General features: G+C 38.1%; 1 protein-coding gene and 1 non-coding gene across 2 annotated transcripts; one reads left to right on the forward strand and one right to left on the reverse strand.

The window, feature by feature from the left end:
* Positions 1–6,721: 6,721 nt before the first annotated feature.
* On the reverse strand, positions 6,722–9,476 carry LOC114458368 (uncharacterized). Its single transcript, XM_028440755.1, has 2 exons — positions 8,630–9,476; positions 6,722–7,389 (listed from the first exon to the last, which is right to left on the reverse strand). Exons 1-2 carry the CDS (start codon positions 9,351–9,353, stop codon positions 7,361–7,363), a joined length of 753 nt encoding a protein of 250 aa, XP_028296556.1. The 5' UTR covers positions 9,354–9,476; the 3' UTR covers positions 6,722–7,360.
* Positions 9,477–13,432: 3,956 nt separating this feature from the next.
* trnat-ugu (transfer RNA threonine (anticodon UGU)) lies at positions 13,433–13,505 on the forward strand. The gene has a single exon. It is a non-coding gene; the product is annotated as a tRNA-Thr (tRNA).
* The last annotated feature ends 8,612 nt before the right edge of the window (positions 13,506–22,117 follow it).

The following is a 22,117-nucleotide window of genomic DNA, read 5'->3' on the forward strand; positions in this document are numbered from 1 at the left end:
GCGCGTCATCGCCGCAGAGTTGCACTAGCCCAAAATGACTCAAATAACTGTAAAGAGGTCTTATATTAGTCTATTTTCTTTTTAAAGTGGTGTTTTTTTTTGTGGCTTTAGACTCCAATTACATTTATGTATATAATATGTTCCCCACAATATAAACAGGTTCACAATAGAATTATTTTTATAGTTTCTGTTTCCACTGTATCCAGAATAATAATAATAATTCTCAACAAGAACTATTGATTGATTTGTCACATGACTTTTCCAGGGTTTGAGTTTGTTTTATTTAGTTTCACATCTACCTGTAGCTCTATGTTTTTTACACTGCTGACAACTTGTTTGTAGTTTTATTTCAGAAATTTTCGCTTTTACAGTTACAGTTGGAAACCTTTGTTAATTGAATATCCTAGTTACATTACAGTAACCAAATTAAACTATATCAACTAAGTGAATTAATAAAAATAACCTGTTAAAGGCTTTTTCAAACTAAAAAATTATCTTGCGCACTCTGTGACCTGTTGACCTGCACAACTGAAAGAATCAGAATCAAGAATCATTATTTCTTGGCAGAAATACTTTTAAGCACTTGCTGTTGTTACGGTGAAATTTACGGTTACCTCATCTTTGACTTGGAAACACACTCTGTGGTGATAAATGATGAAGACCAGACAGGAGAGATGATGAAGTAATAAAAAATGATTTAATCTAAACTAAATGAAAAGGTACAAAGCGGGTTGGACGAAGCATTGGTCTCCCCTGGCCAGGGGAAAGGGCGCGAAGAGCAGGAGAAGAAGAAGAGGCCAAAAGTTCCTTTTCCCACACATTTATACCCCACCGTCCCACCCACCTTCCTCCTTCCACAGACAACAAAAGAAGAGACCAGGGGGGGGGGGTCAGTGAAAGTTAGATGTGTGTGTGTGTGCGTGCGTGTGTGCGTGCGTGTGTGCATGTGTGTGTGTGTGTGTGTGGATGAGTGTGTGTGTGGATGAGTGTGTGTGTGTGTGTGTGTGTGTGTGTGTGTGTGTGTGTGTGTGTGTGTGTGGATGTGTGTGTGTGTGGATGAGTGTGTGTGTGTGTGTGTGTATATGATGTATGTGTGTGTGTGTATGTGTATATGATGTAGGTGTGTGTGATGTCTGGGGAGGGTTTGGATGTGCTCTGGCCTTCGAGATTAAACTGAGGTTAACTGACATTCATTTAGAGAAGCTGTATCATGGGAGTATACATAATTAATCAATTTTGCCACCACACTGTACATTCAGCTGACATAAAAATCTTGTTTTCAAATATGTAGAATAATTGTGAATTTATCAGTAGCAGTAGTAGTTTTAATATTTTAGTTAATTTTTTGCAGGCACCTTTTTTGTCCGTCAAATGTATTTAAAATAAACTAAAATTAAAGAGAGAATGTTATTTAACTGTTGAACCTTGCCATAATTTTATTTATTTATATATTTTTTTAAATTGAAAAAAAAAATGTTTATGGTCTTGGTCTTGTCTTGATCTCGGTGCATTCTGGTCTCGGGCAAGTCTTGGTCTCGGATAGTGCGGTCTTGAACACAACACTAGTAATAAGGACATCAGTGGAAATGTAAAACTATCCCCTAAAAACAATACTCAAGTAAAGTTTCAGTACATTAACTAAATTTGTTCACACTGTATGTATACATGTACAACATAGTAAACAGTTTGTTGACATTACTTGAAAGTGAATGGTTGCTGCGGCAGCAAGATGAAAGAGAACCAAACAAAACTAAATCTTCAGTTGCTTCTCTCACTACAAGTGGTTCAGTAGTAAAATATCTCTGAGTGTCTTTGTATCAAAAAGTAAAACAAACATTTTTGTGAAGTTTGAAAGGTTAAATAGTAAAGACCTGAGTGAGGAATGGCTACTACAGGTAAGACACAATTTACAGACATAATATGAGGATTAATTTTAATCTGCTAGGATGAAAGAACACTGTAGTCATTGAAGGAATCACTAGATTTTCTTTCAAAAAATAAATAAATAAAAGTATGGATTATCCTTATAAAATACATTAACTTTGATTATATTTTAAAAATATTTTCCTTCAAAAATAAGTTTAATATCTTATGTAGATGATAGTGTTTGAAGCAGTTTGAGAGCTTTCAGAGCCAAAGGTGTGTGTATGTAATACATAAAATAAGGGTGTTTGACTTCAATATTTACAGAATAGATGTGATATATCAGGAGGAGCTTCAGACTATTTGTTACTACTTAATATGTTTTTACTGTAAAAAGTAACATGGCTCATACTGTGAGTGTACCAACAGAAAATGAGGATGTCCTACACATGCAGTCAATGCAGAGACAGGACTTCACATATGAATCAGATTTACAGGCCTACTATTTTTATTTGAACCCAAACTTTAGAAGTGACAGAACAAGATGTGATTTCCATGTTTGTGTGGGTCTTAGTGTTGAAATAGTGAATGCATTGATGAGTGTGACAGACTAAATGTATTATAGAACTGGGATAACCCATATGAGAATCAACTGAAACTATTTATTATCAGAAATTAAGCTATTTCAAAAAACTAAGCTGACAGGAGAGAAAAAGTTCAGAGTAATAATAAGGGCATCAATAGAAATGTAGTGTAAAAAATATCCAGCATGAGGTCGGCTACGGATTTCAATATGTATTTCAATAAATTAATGACCATTTGACTAAAACTGATCATTTTAGTCAATTTCAAAGTGATAACACTGCAAAGGATGGATGAATATTTCTAGATCCTTCAAGTTCATTCTATCTCTTCTATCCTTCAGGGGGAGCTGATTCTATGCTGATGTTACAGGTGAATGGAGGATTGTGGAACCACTCAGCTGTGACAGCAAACATGGTGAGAAATGAATGGATTGAAGTTTGGTTGCTGACGTCCATGTGGATGTGGATGGACAGCCACTGTTCTTTCTAGGAACACATTTAAAAACAAATGTTTGTTTGGTTCCTTCTCTGTGTTTAATCTCTAACTGTTCTACAGGACTCTGGAAGCCAGAACAAAGTGACACCTCAACGTTCTCAGGACGATGAAGCTCAGCCACAACAAAGAAACAAATCTAAGAAAAAAACTTCAGAGCAAAGAGTTCAACAGCAGAGCCAAGCTGGAGTTAAAGCTAAACATACATGTGACCAGTGTGGGAAGAACTTTAGCTGGAAATCAAACCTCACTCTACATCAAAGAATCCATTCTGGAGAAAAGCTCTTCATCTGTGACGAGTGTGGAAAAGCTTTTGCTCGGAAGGATCACCTGAAGACCCATCAGCTTGTTCACGGTGGAGAGAAACCTCACACTTGTGATGAATGTGGAAAGACTTTTAATGTATCTGGAAACCTCAGTCAACATCTCCTCATTCATCGTGGAATCAAAGCTCACAGATGTGAACAGTGTGGAAAAACCTTCACACACAGATCAAATTTAACGAGGCACATGCAGACTCACTCCAGAACAGTGTTGTATCGCTGTGACCACTGTGGGAAAATATATAAACAGAAACAAACCCTCATCCACCACCTGAGATCTCACACTGGACATGAAGTGTGTCCCTGTGACCAGTGTGACAAAGTTTTTACAACATATAAAGATTTAAAACGTCACCAAATCAGCCACTCATCAGAAAGACCTCATAAATGTGACACATGTGGAAAATCTTACAAGTGGAAATCTGACCTTAATCACCACCAACAAGTTCATGAGAAGAATGTTCTCAGATGTGACGAGTGTGGGAAGACCTTCAGCACTTCATCTGTTCTCCACTCACATCTCTGTGTGGATGGAGACATGGAGCAGGAATCATCTTCAGATCCCAGCGACACACGGATGGTGACGACACCTTCTGGTTCCAGTGTTGGACTGAAGAACCCAGAGATCAGGCTGCACAGGATTCCAACATAAACCTGCTGTCAGCTGGAAAATGGACACCGACAGTTCAGGAAGTTGTTGATCTGGTCTGGTTGAATAAATAAATGTGACACATTGATTCCAGTGCTGATTGTTTTTTTACACTGATTTTATTCCTTTGAATCATCACTGAAAGTGTACAAATATCAGGTAATTTAAAAGAAAATATCATGAAAATTTCTTTACTTTGTGTGACAATTTTGAAAGTGTGTAACAAGTTTTATTGTGTGTATTTAATCAAAATCATAAAGATGAGACAATGAATGTATTAACAGCAGCAATGGTCTGACAACAGGATGCTGAAAATTGATTACTATAATGTAGGAAATGATTTTTTTCTGGAGGGAAGCTATCTACATCAAATATTTAGTTTATATTAATATTGTTTCTTGTATTAATGATTATTTTTTGTGTTTGCTTTGTACAGGAGGAATAGTTCATTCAACTGTAAGTTTTAATAATTAAAATGCATTTACAGGAAGAGAGAGAGTGATTTTAGTCTTAGATTATCACAAAGGTCAGAGGTCATGATAACCACAAAGAACACATACATCTTTTAGAAAGAAAAACACAGTAAAAAGGTTTTTCTAATAGATTGTAAACAGTTCTTAGAATGTTCTGTAAGAAGATGATTTGATGATTAGAAGAAGAAGAATTCTCTTCAGAATCCACCAACATGTAGGAAAAGCTTGTCCATCAGGAAGAACAGTTTCACTGTGTTGACCAGCGTTCCTGGTTTACTCCTTCAAAGTAACTAAATACTCTTGTTCTGTTGAGCAGCTACACTGTGTTGCCTTGTTAAAACAACTACAAGCTTTTATATACTTTTATCATTCAACATGACTTTAACCTAATAATTTAAAGTCACATTTTTACCAGAAACACAATATTTATTACTGTAATGAATAGACAAATATAAATAAGGACAACTGTACTTTGAATTACCAGTGAGAGAACAGGACACGTGCTGGGTGGTGGTGTGTATTAAGTGTTGGTTTTGACCTAAAGGGTGAAAGTTTTGTGATGTGGTCGTACGTACGTGCTATGAATTCTTTGATAGATTAGACACTTACACAAATTAATTTCATTATCAGAGTGTTGTACTGATGTAGGTATAATAAATACTATCTACAGTCATTAGAACCTCTTACAAAGTCCAGCAGAAGAGCTCACCTACTCCAGGGTCAGCCTTCTATGAGGCACAGTCCTGCCATGCCCCTCCCTCATCCTGACGGGATCCACCAAACAAAGAACATAGGGAGATGTTTGTATGAATATTCATTAAACTACTATCTAACTGCTCCCTGGGTGTCTGTAGTTAGCAGCCCACTGCTACCCCTCTGGGAAAATGGTTCAAAATACAGAGAAGAATTTCACTATGGTGATCAATAAAGATACATTATTTTATTTATTATTTTCTACCTGTCAGTTGATTATCCAGATGTGTCGCTGGTTTGGCTGGTCCTGAGCTCTACGTCTGGTGTCAGCAGTGAAAGTGTGGAGATGTAATCTCTGTGTGGCTACCGTTAGCTGGAGGTTAGCTGTGGGCTACATGGTGCTGTGGTGTGATGGACATCTGATGGTGGGAGTTGTTGTGGTAGAATGTTCTTGTTGAAGTTGCCATCTTAAAGATAGGAGCGCCGGCAGAGGAACATGACAGAGGAAAGGAATCACACAGCTAGTCTTTGGTTTGACTGCCATGCACCAACACACTCAGAGAGAAGTGGCAGGCAGTCATTTATTGATTACCACACCCAGCAACTGATTACAACAGCTGATACTCATCAACCACGGCCACAAACAATAGTAAGGTGTAAGAGCACACAAAATAACATTCAACACCCCCACTTGCTCTTAATTTTTCTTTTTTTTTTTTTTTTTATTTTTTTTTTTTTTTTTTTTTTTTTTTTTTAGTCTTTAATACCAAAAAGAAATTTCACAAATTTATCAATCTTTCCTTTAGCTACAGGTTTGGTCAAAATATCTGCAACCATGTCTGCTGTTGGACAGTATTCAATAACTATCTTCCCATCATTAAGGGTAGATCGAACAAAATGGTACTTAATGTCAACGTGTTTACATCTCTGACGACAAACAGGGTTCTTTGACAAAGCAATTGCCCCTTGATTATCCTCATAAATCTTGACTGGGGTGTACTCACCCCCATAGTCCATTTCATTTAGAAGCTGAATAAGATACAGGCTTTCCTGAGTGGTGGCTGCTAAAGCCATGTATTCTGCTTCACATGTTGATAGCGCAACTGTGGGTTGCTTTTTAGATTTCCAAGAAATAACAGGACCTTCTTCCGACAAACTGAAACAGTAGCCAGTTGTACTTCGCCTGTTATTTTGATCTGCTGCCCAGTCAGCATCACTAAATGCAACAAGTTTAAGATTTGCATTATTTTTCTTGTAACACAATTCGTGGTTCACAGTGCCTTTTAAGTATCGCAACACATGCTTTGCTGCTACCCAATGTTGTTCTTTTGGTTGAGCTAAATATTGTGACATCTTACTGACAATGAATCCTAGATCTGGTCTAGTACACATGGCTAAATATATCAAACTGCCAACCATCTCTCGATACTTCTTTGGATCAGCAGGTTCTCCTTCATTGTCCAATTTTAAGCCGTTTTCGCATGGAGTAGATCTTGGTTTACAGTTAAGCATGTCAAACCTCTCTAAAATCTTTTCAACATATCTTTTCTGATTGATTTTTATTTCACCATCTCCCTGTGCAAAATCCATTCCAAGAAAATGTTTTAGTTTACCAAGATCTTTCATTTTGAATTTTTCTCCCAATGTTTCTTTCACACTTTTAAGTACTTTGCTGTCACTTGCTGCAATAATAAGGTCATCAACCCATATTATCAGTATTATTTTCTCACTTTCAGTTTGTTTGCTGTAAACACAATGGTCAGCTGAATTTTGAATAAAATTGTTTTGGATCAAAAAATCATTTAACATTTTATTCCAATTTCGTCCCGACTGTTTTAAACCATAAAGTGATTTGTTAAGCTTACAGACAAGCTTCTCCCCCGTTTTTGACTCTACTTCAAAACCTTCTGGTTGTTCCATATATATCTCACAGTCAATGGGAGCATGCAGATATGCCGTTTTTACATCCATTTGATCCAGTTCTAAACCATATTGAGCTGCAATCTGTATTAAACTGCGTACTGATGTCATATCAGCAGTAGGAGAGAATGTTTCATCATAATCAATCCCTGCTACTTGACTATAGCCTTTTGCCACATATCTGGCTTTATATAGCACTTTAACTGGATTTTCTTTAAATGTGTAAACCCATCTGCCCCCCACTGCATTTTTACCTTCTGGCAATGTAGTTAGGGTAAAGGTATCATTCTCCCTCAGAGAATTCATCTCCTCCTGCATAGCCTGGGACCACTGGTCTGATTCTGGTGAGCTCATAGCCTCCTTTAGCGTTTGAGGTGTATCACAAGCAACTCTGTAACAGTAATCAATACTGGTGAGTATAAGGTTATCATCGCATTTTATCTCACACTCATAATCTCTCAGATACTGAGGGGGTCTCCTCTCCCTCTTTGGATAACGCCTGCTCTCATCTTCCTTTTCACCTGTAGCGGTGCTTGGGTCACACTCACCTACTCCTGTTTCTCGGGGAATTAACTTTTCCATTTGTGATAGATGAGTTTCAGTACCCTTACGCAAAACATAGTCATTTATTAATTCATCAGTCTGAGTTTGGCAATCAGTGACACTCTTTTTAATAAATTTCACCAATCTGTTTTTGACAACTCTCCCTGAATCTGGATAAAAAACTAGATACGCAGGGCTGTTTTTATCATAACCCACAAAAATCCCCTTATCACATCGAGAGTCCAACTTCTTTTTCTTTTGTTTGTAAGCATAGCATTCTGAGCCAAATTTTTGCATTTTTGAAAGATCAGGCTTTTTTCCCGTTAGCAAGAAATATGGGGTCTGTCCTATGCGTCTGTTATAACACCTGTTGCGAATTATAGCTGCTGCCTGAACTGCATAGGTCCACAACATTTTTGGTAGGCAACTCTCAATTATCATACATCTTGCCATTTCAATCAAAGTTCTCCAGCTTCTCTCTGCTGTGCCATTCTGATGTGGTGAATAGGGAGAAGAAGTTTCATGTCTTATAGTATTTTTACTAAGCAGTGATTGGTATTCTCTGGATGTAAACTCTGTCCCATTATCAGAACGAATACATTTTATTTTACCATACGGTGCCACATCAGCAATAAACTTCTCTGTACCTCTGACTGTGTCACTCTTAGCTTTTAAGAAGTATGTAAATATTGCACCTGAATAGTCATCAGTAAATGCCAATATATACTTGAAACCGTCTTTTGCTATTGGCTCAATTGGTCCACATAAATCTGTGTGTACCAGATCAAGGGAAAACTTAGATTTTTCTCCTGCCTCTCTATTCCAGCTTTGAACAAATTTACCCTGGGTGCACACTTCACATAGGTTAGGTGTTACAGTTTTACTTTTGATTTTCATCCCTACTGTGACCGCTTCCAACTTTAAGACATCCTCATAGTTACAATGTCCTAGGATTTCGTGCCATGTTTGAACGTCATAGCATCCATTACATTCATCGGCATCCTCTGTCACTGTACATAAATAAAACAGTCTATCCAGCACCTGAATTTCAAATGTCACACCATCTTTATGAATCAGTCTGTTCTGACCTTCTTTGAAGACTACAGTTGCTCCATGGGAAGTCGCCGCCTTCACTGAGAAGATGTCCTGTGGAAAGGATGGGACGTACAGCGCCCCACTCAGCATAGCGTCCATCACACGACCTTTATTGTCTCTCAGGCGAACTCTGGCCGTACCTTTCTTCAGCGCGATGCCGCTGGTCCTCTCTCCATCAGCCAGCTCCAGAACATGCTTGTGTGGTTCAAAACTTTCATCAAAGTCTTTGAATTGAGTGATGTTCCTGATGATGTGTGAGGTTGCTCCGGTGTCCACCATGAGGCCTTTCTCATTCACTCTTCCAACCTGGACTTCATTTACGTGACCGATTTTGAAGACGAACGTGTGGTCCTCTTCATCCACCGCCCGCTGCACCTTGTCGCGCTTTCTCCGCCTGCAGTTGACATCCTTGTGTGTGGAGCTCTTGCAGAGACGGCACCACTGTCTCTGTTCCCTGCGCTCTCCAGTTGTAGCAGTACACTCTGCAGCTTTATGCCCCCTCTGGCCGCAGGTATAACAGGTCAGTTTCATGCTCCAGCTTTCTTTTCCTCTGGCTTTCATCACGCTGTCACTGTCTGAATCAACAGCATTGAACCTTTCAGTGCTCTCATAGCTGCGGAGTTTGGCCTTAAACTCAACGAAAGTCAACTTCTCATCACTCTGGGTTATGTGGATAGAGAAGGGCTTAAATTGTTCCGGCAGACCTTTCAAAATCATAGCGATCAACAAGTCATCACTAAAAGTCTCTCCTGCATGTCTCAGTGACGTAATCGCTTTCTCTGCCCGGATGACGTAGTCCGTGACGCTCTCATTAACAGCTTTCTGAAGGGATGTTAACTCAGTGTATAAGCTGATAACTCGGGGTTTCCCCTTACCAGCATAGTGTTCCCTTAGAATCTTTAGCGCCTTTCTGCCATCATCTGTTGCGTCCCTCATTACAAGTGACAGGCTTTTATCATCCAATACTTGAATCAGCTCTGCATAAGCGTCTTCATTTTTCTCAGCGTCGGCCTCTGCACCTTCCTCATCATCACTGGGTTCTTCATTGATGATGGTGCTCTTTAGACTAAGTAGACGCAGGTGTGCCAGAAACTTAGTTTCCCAAAGTTCATAATTTTTCTCATCTCCGTCGAAACACAAACGACTCCATCGACCTCCAACATCTTTCCTGGGCCCATAACCTGTTGAAGTTGCCATCTTAAAGATAGGAGCGCCGGCAGAGGAACATGACAGAGGAAAGGAATCACACAGCTAGTCTTTGGTTTGACTGCCATGCACCAACACACTCAGAGAGAAGTGGCAGGCAGTCATTTATTGATTACCACACCCAGCAACTGATTACAACAGCTGATACTCATCAACCACGGCCACAAACAATAGTAAGGTGTAAGAGCACACAAAATAACATTCAACAGTTCTCCTGTGCATCAGGACTTAAGGCCTGTCTGAGGGAATGGGTGAGGAAGCTCCTGTTAAGGTCCGGTGTGGGTGTGGACCCAAATGCAGAGAGAGAAGGAGGCAGGATCTAAGCATAACGTTCCTGGAACCAGTCCATGTCTTTATTCTCCAAAACAAAACAAAACTTAAATCCAAAAGGGCAGGAGGAACAGGGAACAAAGACCAGACGCAGCAGGACACGATGAGGGCCGACAGCATACACACACATTAACAATGATCCCACAGTCATACTGTGACCAAGCACTCAGTTAAATAGTGGAGGAGGCTTGATTGGGAATGGACCACACCTGGGTGAAAACAAGAGGGCGCTAATCAATCACCAACCAAGCATACAGACATCACTGTGGGGTGGAGCCACAAACAGGAACACCTGAAACACAGACAAGAGTTAAACACATGACTAGACTCAAACCAAATAAACAAAGACACAGAATAACTTAAAGAGAACCCCAAATGATAAATAATTAACAGAATATGACAGCTCCATACTCATACACATGACTTATTTACCTGTGATGTACCATGGTGATAATTGATAGTGAAACTCTTGCTTGTTTGAAAGTAGCAACAGTAGAACTATATTTGTGTGTAAATATTACTCATGTTAATGTGTATTAATAGTAGGCTAGGCTAACGTTGCATTGCTATTCCATTTCAATACTTATATTATGAAGCTATAGACTGGTCATATTATATGGCATATGTTCAGGTTCTAATGTCATGTAGACTACACAACAATTAGGCTACATTAAAACAATCTGGTCTGTTTCAACAGCACATCAGCCCTTGTCCTTAACATCAGCTAATGTATAAAGTCATCTAGTATTGTTTTGTCCTTGTTATCTCTAGCATCTGTCCAGGTTAGCAGTAGTTTTCATTTAGAGTTCAGTAAAACTTACTTTGTCAAAACAAGCACAGTTGTAGCTATAGTGTGCTAATATATGTACATGTTTGATCATTAAAAATAGGCTACATTATTATTAGTCTATGAGTTTTTATTACATACAATGGTTAGATCATTTCACACACAGTTTACATTTAATGTCTATTGTGACCTTTCTCATTGTTTTGGATAAACAGAGTCCATGATTTATTCACTACATTTGTAAGACAATGATTTGGATGAAAGTATAACCTACATTCTGCAGCTCCTTCACAACTGTGGATACAAAATGATGGTTGGACACCTGAATACACAAGGCATACACATACAAAGTAAGTATTATTAGTATTTAACCTAAATTGTTCTGGGATTATTCATCAATAAATTGGTATTTGTCCTACTTGCTGATTTATTAAGATGTCAAAAAGAAGCTTCTTTACTGACAGTCATTCTAGATTTTTGGCTATTTGTGAATTTTCTTCCAGGTTTGGTAATGATTAACAGTTTAGATATTCTTTATCTGTGTTTATTGTATACATATTTATACCTTGTCCTTTCTGACTCATACACTAACATTTACAACACATGAAAGCAGGTTTATGGTCCTTGATTAATATCTGGTCAGTATGGGGTTTGAACCCATGATCTTGGTGTTATTAGCACCACGCTCTGACCAGCTGAGCTAACTGGCCTATGAAGCTGCAAAAATGTGTGAGTTAAAACGCTTACGGTTCTAAACACCCAGAAAGTTGGCAGGTGAAAATTCAGCAGTACTCATCCCTTAGCTTAAAGCTGCAGTATGTTTTTTTTTTTTTTTTTTTTTTTTTTTTAATGTTATTTGGTGAAAAATCCATAATCATCTTTGAGCATATTGTAATCCAAAGTGTTCTGAGTAGACAGTGAATCTTTTCTCCTTCTCCAGGCTCTGAAAATGAAGTTGATCAATACAGAATGGATGTCAGCCAATCAGAGGTCTTTCTACCAATGGGACCATCCAATGAGCTGTTTTAAGCATTACTATTGGCTGCTTGAGCTGCTCATTAAAAATCAATGTGTGTTCTTGATCTGAGAGTAGATAAAGTCTCATGGCTTTATATTCCAGCAGAAATCTCTAACGTGACTTTTGTCAAATCAAGAGGAAAAATGAAGACTGAGGTGGAGAAGCAACAGAATAAAGGCACAAACATGTTCATGAGGAACAGAGTCACAGAGGTTCCTCTGACTCTGTGTGTGTGGTGGACTTCACTTGATCTGCTTTCAGTCCGTGCACAGTCTGCCCTGAGTCAGACAGAGAGTGATAACAAACGAGATAAATAGCTTGTAAAACTAAGAAAAACATTATCTAAGGTGGAGACAGAGAACAGACACATTTCATCTGCAGTGTGGAGTGTGTCTGCTCTGATCAGCTGCTTGTGTGTGAGGATCAGCTGTGGCTCTGAGCCTCTTACTGTCCTCACAGCAGTGAGTGATACATGCTTTTATGTCTCTAAAACATCAGAAAACTCTCCAATAACACAAGATAAAGTCTCTACATTTGTTTCTAGTCTCTATGGAGAAATCTTTGCCCAGAAACTAAAAGGTTTATGTGTGACTCACTAAAAATGAACAATATTAATACTTTTGAATGATAATCTTTGTAAAATGCCTAGTCAGCTGATTGAGGCTGTGTGTGTCAGACACTTTCTGTATCCACGGACCAATCAGATCATTCATTCATTCATTATACACTTTCATTATACACTGTGGTGACGCTGACAGCCTCAGCAGGAACATACAGCAGTTGTGCTGCTATACACAAAGTGTGGGGGTCCTTTCTCACCCCTGTCACAGGAGCGTGCACGTAGCCAGGCTGAAATCACCTGGGTTAAGAGAGTGAGTTGATATCTCAGTTCATAGTGCAGCTGCTCTCTGACAGAGAATGTTTGGTTAGGTGAAACCCGCTAACAGAGATAAATCCAGGATATACGTATCCAGCTTTGTAGTACAGGCCCACAGAGCTACACATCTTTAAACTACAGATGGTGTGTGTGTGTGTGTGTGTGTGTGTGTGTGTGTGTGTGTGTGTGTGTGTTTTCTACCCTGCAGCATCTGTAGCTTCAAACCCTCCATGAGTGGCTCTGATTGGCTGCAGGCAGCTCAGAACTACATGAAGGCTCTGCAATATTCTTTAACACAAGGGTTCTCAACCTGGGGGTCAGGACCCCATTTGGGATCAGGAAACACTGGGAGGGGGAAGATGACTAGATACTATGGCACAAATAATACTAAACTTCCTGAATATTATTCATATATATAAATAAATGTGTTTATCACACACACACACACACACACACACACACACACACACACACACACACACACACACACACACACACACACACACACACACACACACACACACACACACACACACACACACACACACACACACACACACACACACACACACACACACGGCCTCATAGCTCAGAGGTTAGAGCACTGGTCTTGTAAACCAGGGGTCGTGAGTTCAATTCTCACTGAGGCCTTCACTCACTATTACCTACAGGGGGCGGGGCTAATGTTCACACCCTTTAACTGCTCTAGGATTGGTTTAAATGGAAAGCGTCACTTTCCAAGTGAGCTGAAGTGTCTCCATGGTAACTCCCAGCTGTGACAGCAGGGGGCGTGGTCTCCCCTGCTGCACATATCTGACCAAAGCGTTTCTCCATCATCTTCATCATCACACACTTCTGTGTTAACGTGGAAGTTGACTTTTATTCTGAAGGACAGGACACACAGCTGTTCTTACTGAGCTGCAGGGTTGGACTCAATTACATTTTCAATTACCCATGTTCAATTACAATTCATTTATGTTAATGTTTTAGCCTCAGAAACTCAATTACATTTATGTTCTTAAATACTAATGTTTAATTACAATTAATCACAATTACTGAGCCTAAAATAAATAACCTAATAAAAGTTAACCTTTCTGTTAGCATCTCTAATGCTAACGGTCCTAAATCAGCTGTACACTATAAACTAATATATAATACTAATAAACTAATATCTATTATCTAATTTATTTCCTATCTATTGATTACCTTGTCAGGATTCATAATCAATGAAAATATAGGTTTTAATATTTTTGGTGTGAAAGTCTGAGCATTTTTTACCCCTAGATTAATTTTTTTTAAATATTAAAATGTGGGACAGTTTGATATGAAACATATTTTATTAATTATTAACTACATATGTGTAGAACTGCTGTACATAGAACTGTAACATGGTTCCACAGTTAAATCATAATTGAGAATTTTTATAGAATTTTCATGGCAATTACAATTACAATGTCAATTATCTATTAACTAATTTCTAATTTAAATACAATTAAAACAGCAACATATTTTTTTAAATTATAATTTAAATTATGCCATAATTGAAATGAATTATCAATTACAGAATTATAATTGACCCACACCCTGCAGAGCTTCATGTGGGTCAGAAATGACTCGTATAATTTAACTATAAAATTTAGTGGGAACCTTTGAAATGTGTACGTTTGTTATTTAGAACATATTTAGTGTTTTACAGTTGCTCAGGTAGTACAGGGGTAGTCTTCTTATCCAGAGGTCTTCTTCTGATCACATGTGCCAAAGTGTCTTTGAGCAAGTTGTTTTAATGGTTGACTGGTGCCTTGCATGGGAGCTCTGTCCATTTCAAGTCCTTTTACCTGAAAGCTGGGATTTATGACTGTTTGATGATTTACTGCTAAAATGGTTATAAAGATGGTGCAGGTGGGACCACATGAGAAGAATGAGGATATTATTGGTTCTTATGCTGAGTCTGAAATGAGAATCCTTCCACTCATGACAGAACAAGAAGCCATAACATTTTGAGGAGCTACCCAGGGCCAACATCTAGATCCACAGCGGTTTCACCAAAAGATTCCTGGGATATGTTCAATATAATTGAGGAGGTTCTAAAATGCACCAACTTGGAGGGAAGAAGAAGCTCCATGAGAAGAAACTATTCATCGTGTGGAGTCATTGCCACAATAAGTCAAACATACCACCCATCATGAGGTCCTCCACATCACAGGAGATGTTAACATGACCATGGTTCAGTTTAATGACCATGTTTTTTGTTATTATCAGTATGTGTATGTGTTACACAATGATAAAAACGTCTTAAACATTAAATGTTTGACCCTAAAGTGATTATATGAAGTAAAGTTTTGGTACAGTATGGAGTCATTCATTCATTTAGAATCACACACAAAGAAACTATAACAATATATTATGTTTTCTAATAAAATGTGCACAACTCAATAAGGAACCATTATAATCCATCAAATCAGTCACACAAATAAACTCATTCAAATCAATAACCAATAAAAACTGATTTCCTGTCAATAGTTATTATTCTAATTATTGATCCAGAAAGTTGAATTGTGGGAAAAACATTTTGGGAAAAAGAAAGAAAACTTTATTCATAGAAGAAGAAAGTAGACACACCTCCCTCAGATTGTTGCCATGACAACAGTCTCTCTGAGGAATGTTTGTCCTCCTTTACACATAATCAATATTATTGATTTAATCTAATTCTATATAATAAATAAATAAATAAATAAATGGTCCTAAATCAAACAATAAATAAACTACACATATAACACAGGACAAGTCAACAACAGCTGTGTTGCCAGGTTGGGTTTAGAGTTTTTGAAGGAGACGATGTAGATACATTTATGACAGTTTATGGTAGAATTAGAATATAATAACAGCTCTATCTGGATGGCTCTGTGACAGCTACACATTGTTGAGAGGAAAAAATAAATAAACAGGAGACAGAAGGGTCTCATTCATAGACTTATTAAAAAGTTTATTTAGGCACTTTAAAGTATTTAAAAAGCTAAATGAGCCTCTGTTTAGATAGTTTTAGTAGCACAGGCTACATACCTGAGCTAACGTCAGTAAACTCTACTAAACTTACATTATTAGTTTCATGCTTAAATATGTTAATTTACAGGTTCTCTGTCTGAAAACAGCTGCTGGTTTAAGAGTAAATTAGTGCAGAAAACAACCTTTTGGTCTGTGAAACCATTAAATATTAAGAATCAATCATTTCAGCAAAACAGATGATATTATCAGTTAAACATCTTGTAATAAGTGCAGGTAAATGTAGTATCTATATAGAGCCAGGAGGTGGTGGTAGAGCTACAGTATAGATGTGCTGTTCCACAGGTTGGACCATGTAAATAGATTGTAAACTTTCCATGTGACCAGCAGTGATTAGAACTCAGTGAAGGAGAATCAGCAGAACAACAAGGATGCTTAAAAACCACAGAGTCAGTTAAACTCAGACACAGAGTAGCTCATCTGGAGGACTGGGATCATTCCTGGAGGACTGGGACCAATCCTGGAGGACTGGGACCATTCCTGGAGGACTGGGACCAATCCTGGAGGACTGGGACCATTCCTGGAGGACTGGGACCATTCCTGGAGAAGGACTGGGACCATTCCTGGAGGGCTGGGACCATTCCTGGAGGACTAAGACCATTCCTGGAGGACTGGGACCATTCCTGGAGGATTGGGACCATTCCTGGAGAAGGACTGGGACCATTCCTGGAGGAGGACTGGGACCATTCCTGGAGGACTGGGATCATTCCTGGAGGATTGGGACCATTCCTGGAGGACTAAGACCATTCCTGGAGGACTAAGACCATTCCTGGAGGACTGGGACCATTCCTGGAGGGCTGGGACCATTCCTGGAGGACTGGGATCATTCCTGGGGGGCTGGGACCATTCCTGGAGGACTAAGACCATTCCTGGAGGACTGGGACCATTCCTGGAGGATTGGGACCATTCCTGGAGGACTAAGACCATTCCTGGAGGACTGGGACCATTCCTGGAGGACTGGGATCATTCCTGGGGGGCTGGGACCATTCCTGGAGGACTAAGACCATTCCTGGAGGACTGGGATCATTCCTGGGGGGCTGGGACCATTCCTGGTCTGATATCAGCTGGAAAGTGATGGAGTGTGTGAGGCTGTGAGGGCTTGAAGCACTAGAAATAAAAAGTGTTATTTCTGTGTCCAGTAAATACATTTTGTTAGTTTTGTTTTGTTCTCAGAGGAAAAAACTTCAGGGTTCACTGTTCAGTTACTGTTTATTTTATGCATTAAACAGTGTCATAAATGTATTTACCTCCCTATAGGCTACATGATGGAGCCAGTGCACTACTGATACTATTGGAGTCATTTACAATCTCATTCTTATTTTTTTTTCCCAAACTACATTTTAGTCGAGTCGTAAAAAGTTACTCAGAAATAATAAACAAATTTACACAAAACAAAAAAGAAACAAACTACAAAGCAAAGCCACTCACTGTCACATTAGCATGAGAAGCACAATACAACAACTTAGACTATACACAATGTATCTATAATGACATATCTACAATTACACAAATATAAACATATATACACACATATATTTACACACAGATTAAACCTGTTCTTTCTTGGTTTCTTTTAAAACACTAAAAACTTACACTAATCTCAATATAAACTGTCAATATAATCTCCTGTATAACATAGGAGCAACAAAGACACAAAAAGTCATTTTACCTTTAACTGTAACAACAGATGGATTATATGGTATTTGTCCAAATGTATCACTATGTTACAATGTTTGTGTTACTTATTCACTCGTTTCACGTGGCTTTTAAAACGTCTTCAGCTGGTTTACCAGGAGATTCTTGACATACATCACAATGCAATGAACTCTGGGTAATTCCCTTACAATACGTCTGTGGAGATGAAACTTACTGAAAAGGAACAAGAAGTGCTGAAAAAGTCAGTGGAAGTTCCCTCACACACTTGATGATGTTCTAATAGGAACAGCCATCAGCCTTGAATCTCTATTTAATTATGCTTTCAAAAAATATATAGAATGTGAAATAAAACTCTAATTATTTATTAATTAAAATTGAATAATCAATGCATTTATCTATGCATTAGATATGATTTGTCATCTTGTTTTTAATAAATGAAGCAGGTGATTAACTATAGATAAAGTTAGTGTACTGGTCATGTCCTACATTTTTTTGTCTCCAAGCAGCATAAATGAAAAATCATGGTTTTATTGATCTCGTGCTCATCCGTTCTAGTTTTATTATAAGTTACCTAATCTACCTAATAAATCAAAGATGGTCTCTTTGTCTGTGTGTGTGTGTCTGTGTGTGGCATCTGTTCAACCTGAAACTTAATCAAAGCTTGTACACACGCTAAGTGTGTGTATCTGTAATTTGATGTTGCAAAACATTCTTTTAAATTTTTTCCTCTTGGTATTGAGCGCGGTATGGAGCGTGCTACTTCCTGTTCCGGGTTCATGACGTCACTGTGTCACAGTTTGTCTCTGGTGTGAGAGTGTCGATGTCACTGTCTGTGTTTTCTGATGTGTGTGTGTGTGAGACTGCTCCCACTGAGGAGTGATAATAAGAATACAACAGTTTATTAATGTAAAGTTACATTAGGTTAACTGTTATTTATTACAATGTATATTATGTTTTTTTTGGAAAATAATTTATCTCTTTTCATATTGACTTTTATTATAATCATGTTTTTGGAGAATAAACTATATTTGAATTGACATTACTGCATCAGACACTATTACTTACTCAAGTTGTTGACAGATTGTCTCTCAGATTGTCAAACTGAACTTGTCATGAGAAATTATTGAAAGGAAGAATAAATTCTAAAAAGGATTTTCCCCAAGAAAAGGAGCCATTCATCATTAGCTTTGACACACACACACACACACACACACACACACACACACACACACACACACACACACACACACACACACACACGATAATCACCCCTGCTCTAACAAATGTTAAATAAATATGATTATTTCTATGAATTTATGTCTTTTATCAGATTCTACCTAAACCACTGCTTTGGTACAAACTTTATTTATTAATTCATCATACACATGTCCTATGGGATTAAACCAGTGAAATCACACACGCTATTTTACTTTGTACACACAAATATTCCCCTTCATAACACTACAGATTATGTAGACATTTTTTGTAAATCCAACCTTCAAACACATATTCATTTGTCCATAACTGACAACTCTACTTAAACTCCCACATGAATACATACTGTACTTCTGACAGACACTGTACTCGTCAAATCAATTCAATGAATCATAAACAATAAGCACTTTATTAATAGAAAGCTGTATTACTGATATGAAACGTGATTACAAATTGTAAATTGTTTCTAGAGGTTTGAAGAATATTCCAATTTTTTTGTTTGTGGTTTTTTTTTAATTTTTTTTTTTCAAAAAAGGTTACACTTTTTTTCACATTTTTTTGCTATGAGGGGACCTGGGAGTTTTTAGTTTTTCAAAGTGGGTTCAGCAGAAAACGTTTAGAACCACTGTATTCAATGATACACTGGATTAGCAGAGTTACTTTAAAAAAAAAAAAAAAAAATCAGTACAATTACATGTAACCTGTTAAAAATGGAATCAGTAACTTACTTTATCACTATATTATAGTGATGTAACTGATTACTTTTGGATGACTTCAATACCAAACATGCAAATAATGACACAAAAGGATTCTTATTTGATTATTACTATTCTACTTAAGCGCTTTTTTAGGCGTATGCAGTGATGCACGTGTTCTCCGGTACAGGTTCCTGACACGCCCACCGCACATAAATCAACCAAAAGTACGTAATCTGTGAATGAAAGAGGTCTGAAGCCAAGGAGGCGGGGCCATGATGTCATTATTTTTGGAGATGTCTAGAAATCACTGAACATGGAGTTTTCTCAACGCTTGTAAATGTCATTGAAATCAGTGAAAATGATGAAGTGCACTTTTAATTTGAAAGGCCTTCGTTGATAAACAATGTAACAGGTTGATTTGATCAGATTATTGATCAGATTACTGCAGGGTGAGGATTGGACACATTTTTCTGTCTGAGCCACAGTTAAAATCTCTGTTTTTCCCCTCATATTAACGCCAGATTAACGTTTGCTTGTGTGGAAAGTCTGATTTTATTTATTTCTTACATTCATCCATTCCATTTTTGTTTTGATTTTGGGCCGTCGGTCCCCGTCAGGGGCTTGTCCCCCCCCCAGGGCCCCCACCATGCAGCTCCTCTGGTGTCTCTCCATGTTGGCAACCAACAATTCCCTCTGGCACCCCGGGCACACGGAAGTCCTCCCTCTCGCTCTCATTCCACCAACGCTTTGGCCTCTTCTGATGATTGGTCAGACCTTCCCACACCCCTCATACCTACACACTAAGTCAATCACTCTCCTTTCATTCTAGGTTCACTGTCACCCACACATACTCAGGTCCTTTCTGACACTCCCATTTGTACAAATGCTCCATTCTCTCCCTCACCATACCTTCCATTTCTTCCTGTCTCCACATCAGTCCAGTCAAACCCCGCCTCATTCATCATTCTCTTCCAATACAGCATCGTTTTCTTCTTCTTCTCACATCCTACCAACTTATTATTCCACCCTAGTGTAACGGATCTGATCGTGTGTGGATAGGGCATCAAGGAGGACAACACAGCTCACTGTTCTCCAACATTTATTCCTGTAGATAGAGATTAATAAACAAATTAATCTTCTTCTGGTCCTTATATGTGCACTCTGCTCCCTCACCAATGCAGGCTGCACTGTGTTTACAGTGAAACACATTTTAACAATTACATTTTCAACAATTATCCTTAGCAATGGAAACAACCCAAGTACACTGCCATCTGTTGGCCACATTAACATGATGCAGTGGGGTGGAGTAATTAAACAGAGATAAAGTTTAAAACTTAAAATAAAAACACATACCTGCAGATAGAGATTAATAAACAAATTAATCTCCTTCTGGTCCTTATATGTGCACTCTGCTCCTAAACATACAGATGAGAACGTTTACTCTAAAATGTAGGTCAAATAAAATCGCGCCAAAACAGCCGTACAAAAAAGGTCCATTAAACTTATAAAAACGGTCAAAACAACACAAAACAGCTTCATAACATGTTATTATACAATAGTGAACGACATACACCAGATACTGTGACACAAACAGCTACATTTATGTCGATATTTACACAAAATCACCGCAGCATCTTCTCACACACTTAACCTCACCAATGCAGGCTGCACTGTGAGAGGAATGCGGAAAGAGTTACGTAAACCCAGGTAGAGCTACGGAAGCCCAGGTAGTTCAAACAAGGCAGAGTGCAGAAAGGCGAAGCAATAAAATCATCACAAATAAAAATGACTCATTGAGATAAAATTCACAAACAAATAACTAACCTCAATAAACATGAGTTGAACATAATAATAATAAAATACATTTTTAACCCTGTTACACTAGCACCATTGTTTTCATCACTCTATCATTTCCCATTTGCATCACATGACCTGCTCGCTCCAGCACTTGTTTCTCAGTCTTCCACCTTATAGCAGCCTTTTAGAATAGATTTAGGGAAATGTTCAAGTTTGCCTGATTTTAGAAGTGAATATTTTTGTGCATTGTTTGTAAATACAAATCTATCTCAGCTCTATGTTTCCCTCTGTCACCAGTCAATAATAATTCACATTTACATCATAAGCCCATAAGTAAGGAAAATATTATAAATGGTTGGGATTAATTTTACTTCTAAATGTTTCAAATGTTTGATATTATTTCCTGGTCATTGATTAGTTTTCAGACTCTTAGTGATTAATGGTTTGGTTCATTCATTTGCACTGTTTATTTTCAAAAGGAGAAGATTCTGCACTTTAAAGTTCATTTCTCCTCACATTCCTGATTAAATTAGGTTTTCATTTTGTCTCATCTATATTTACATTGCAGTTCTCTGCAGAAAACCATCTTACTGAGTGGAGATGAAAATGTTGTAAATGTACAGCCACTATTTTTTCTTCTTTTTGTTCTATAGGCTGAAATGGAAGCAACCATAATAATGAATCATCAGTCTGGTTTGTGCATTCAGTACATCTTTAGAACCTCTTAAATATTTCTAAGTTAATGCAGAATACTTTTGTCCTACGACGCCAAGAGGTCATCAATGATGACTTGCATGTCAAAGAGTTTCTGTAACGATGGCCTGGCCTTAAGATGGA

The sequence above is a fragment of the Gouania willdenowi genome, unplaced genomic scaffold (assembly GCF_900634775.1).
Source record: "Gouania willdenowi unplaced genomic scaffold, fGouWil2.1 scaffold_10_arrow_ctg1, whole genome shotgun sequence".
Lineage (NCBI taxonomy): Eukaryota > Metazoa > Chordata > Actinopteri > Blenniiformes > Gobiesocidae > Gouania > Gouania willdenowi.

Bases quoted from the DNA above. Each gene is read 5' to 3' on its own strand.
- LOC114458368 (XM_028440755.1), bottom strand. From the start codon at position 9,353: ATGATTTTGAAAGGTCTGCCGGAACAATTTAAGCCCTTCTCTATCCAC. The intron at 7,390-8,629 runs GTCAGAACAGAC...TTACTGTTACAG, and splicing joins AACTGTAGTCTTCAAAGAAG to AGTTGCTTGTGATACACCTC.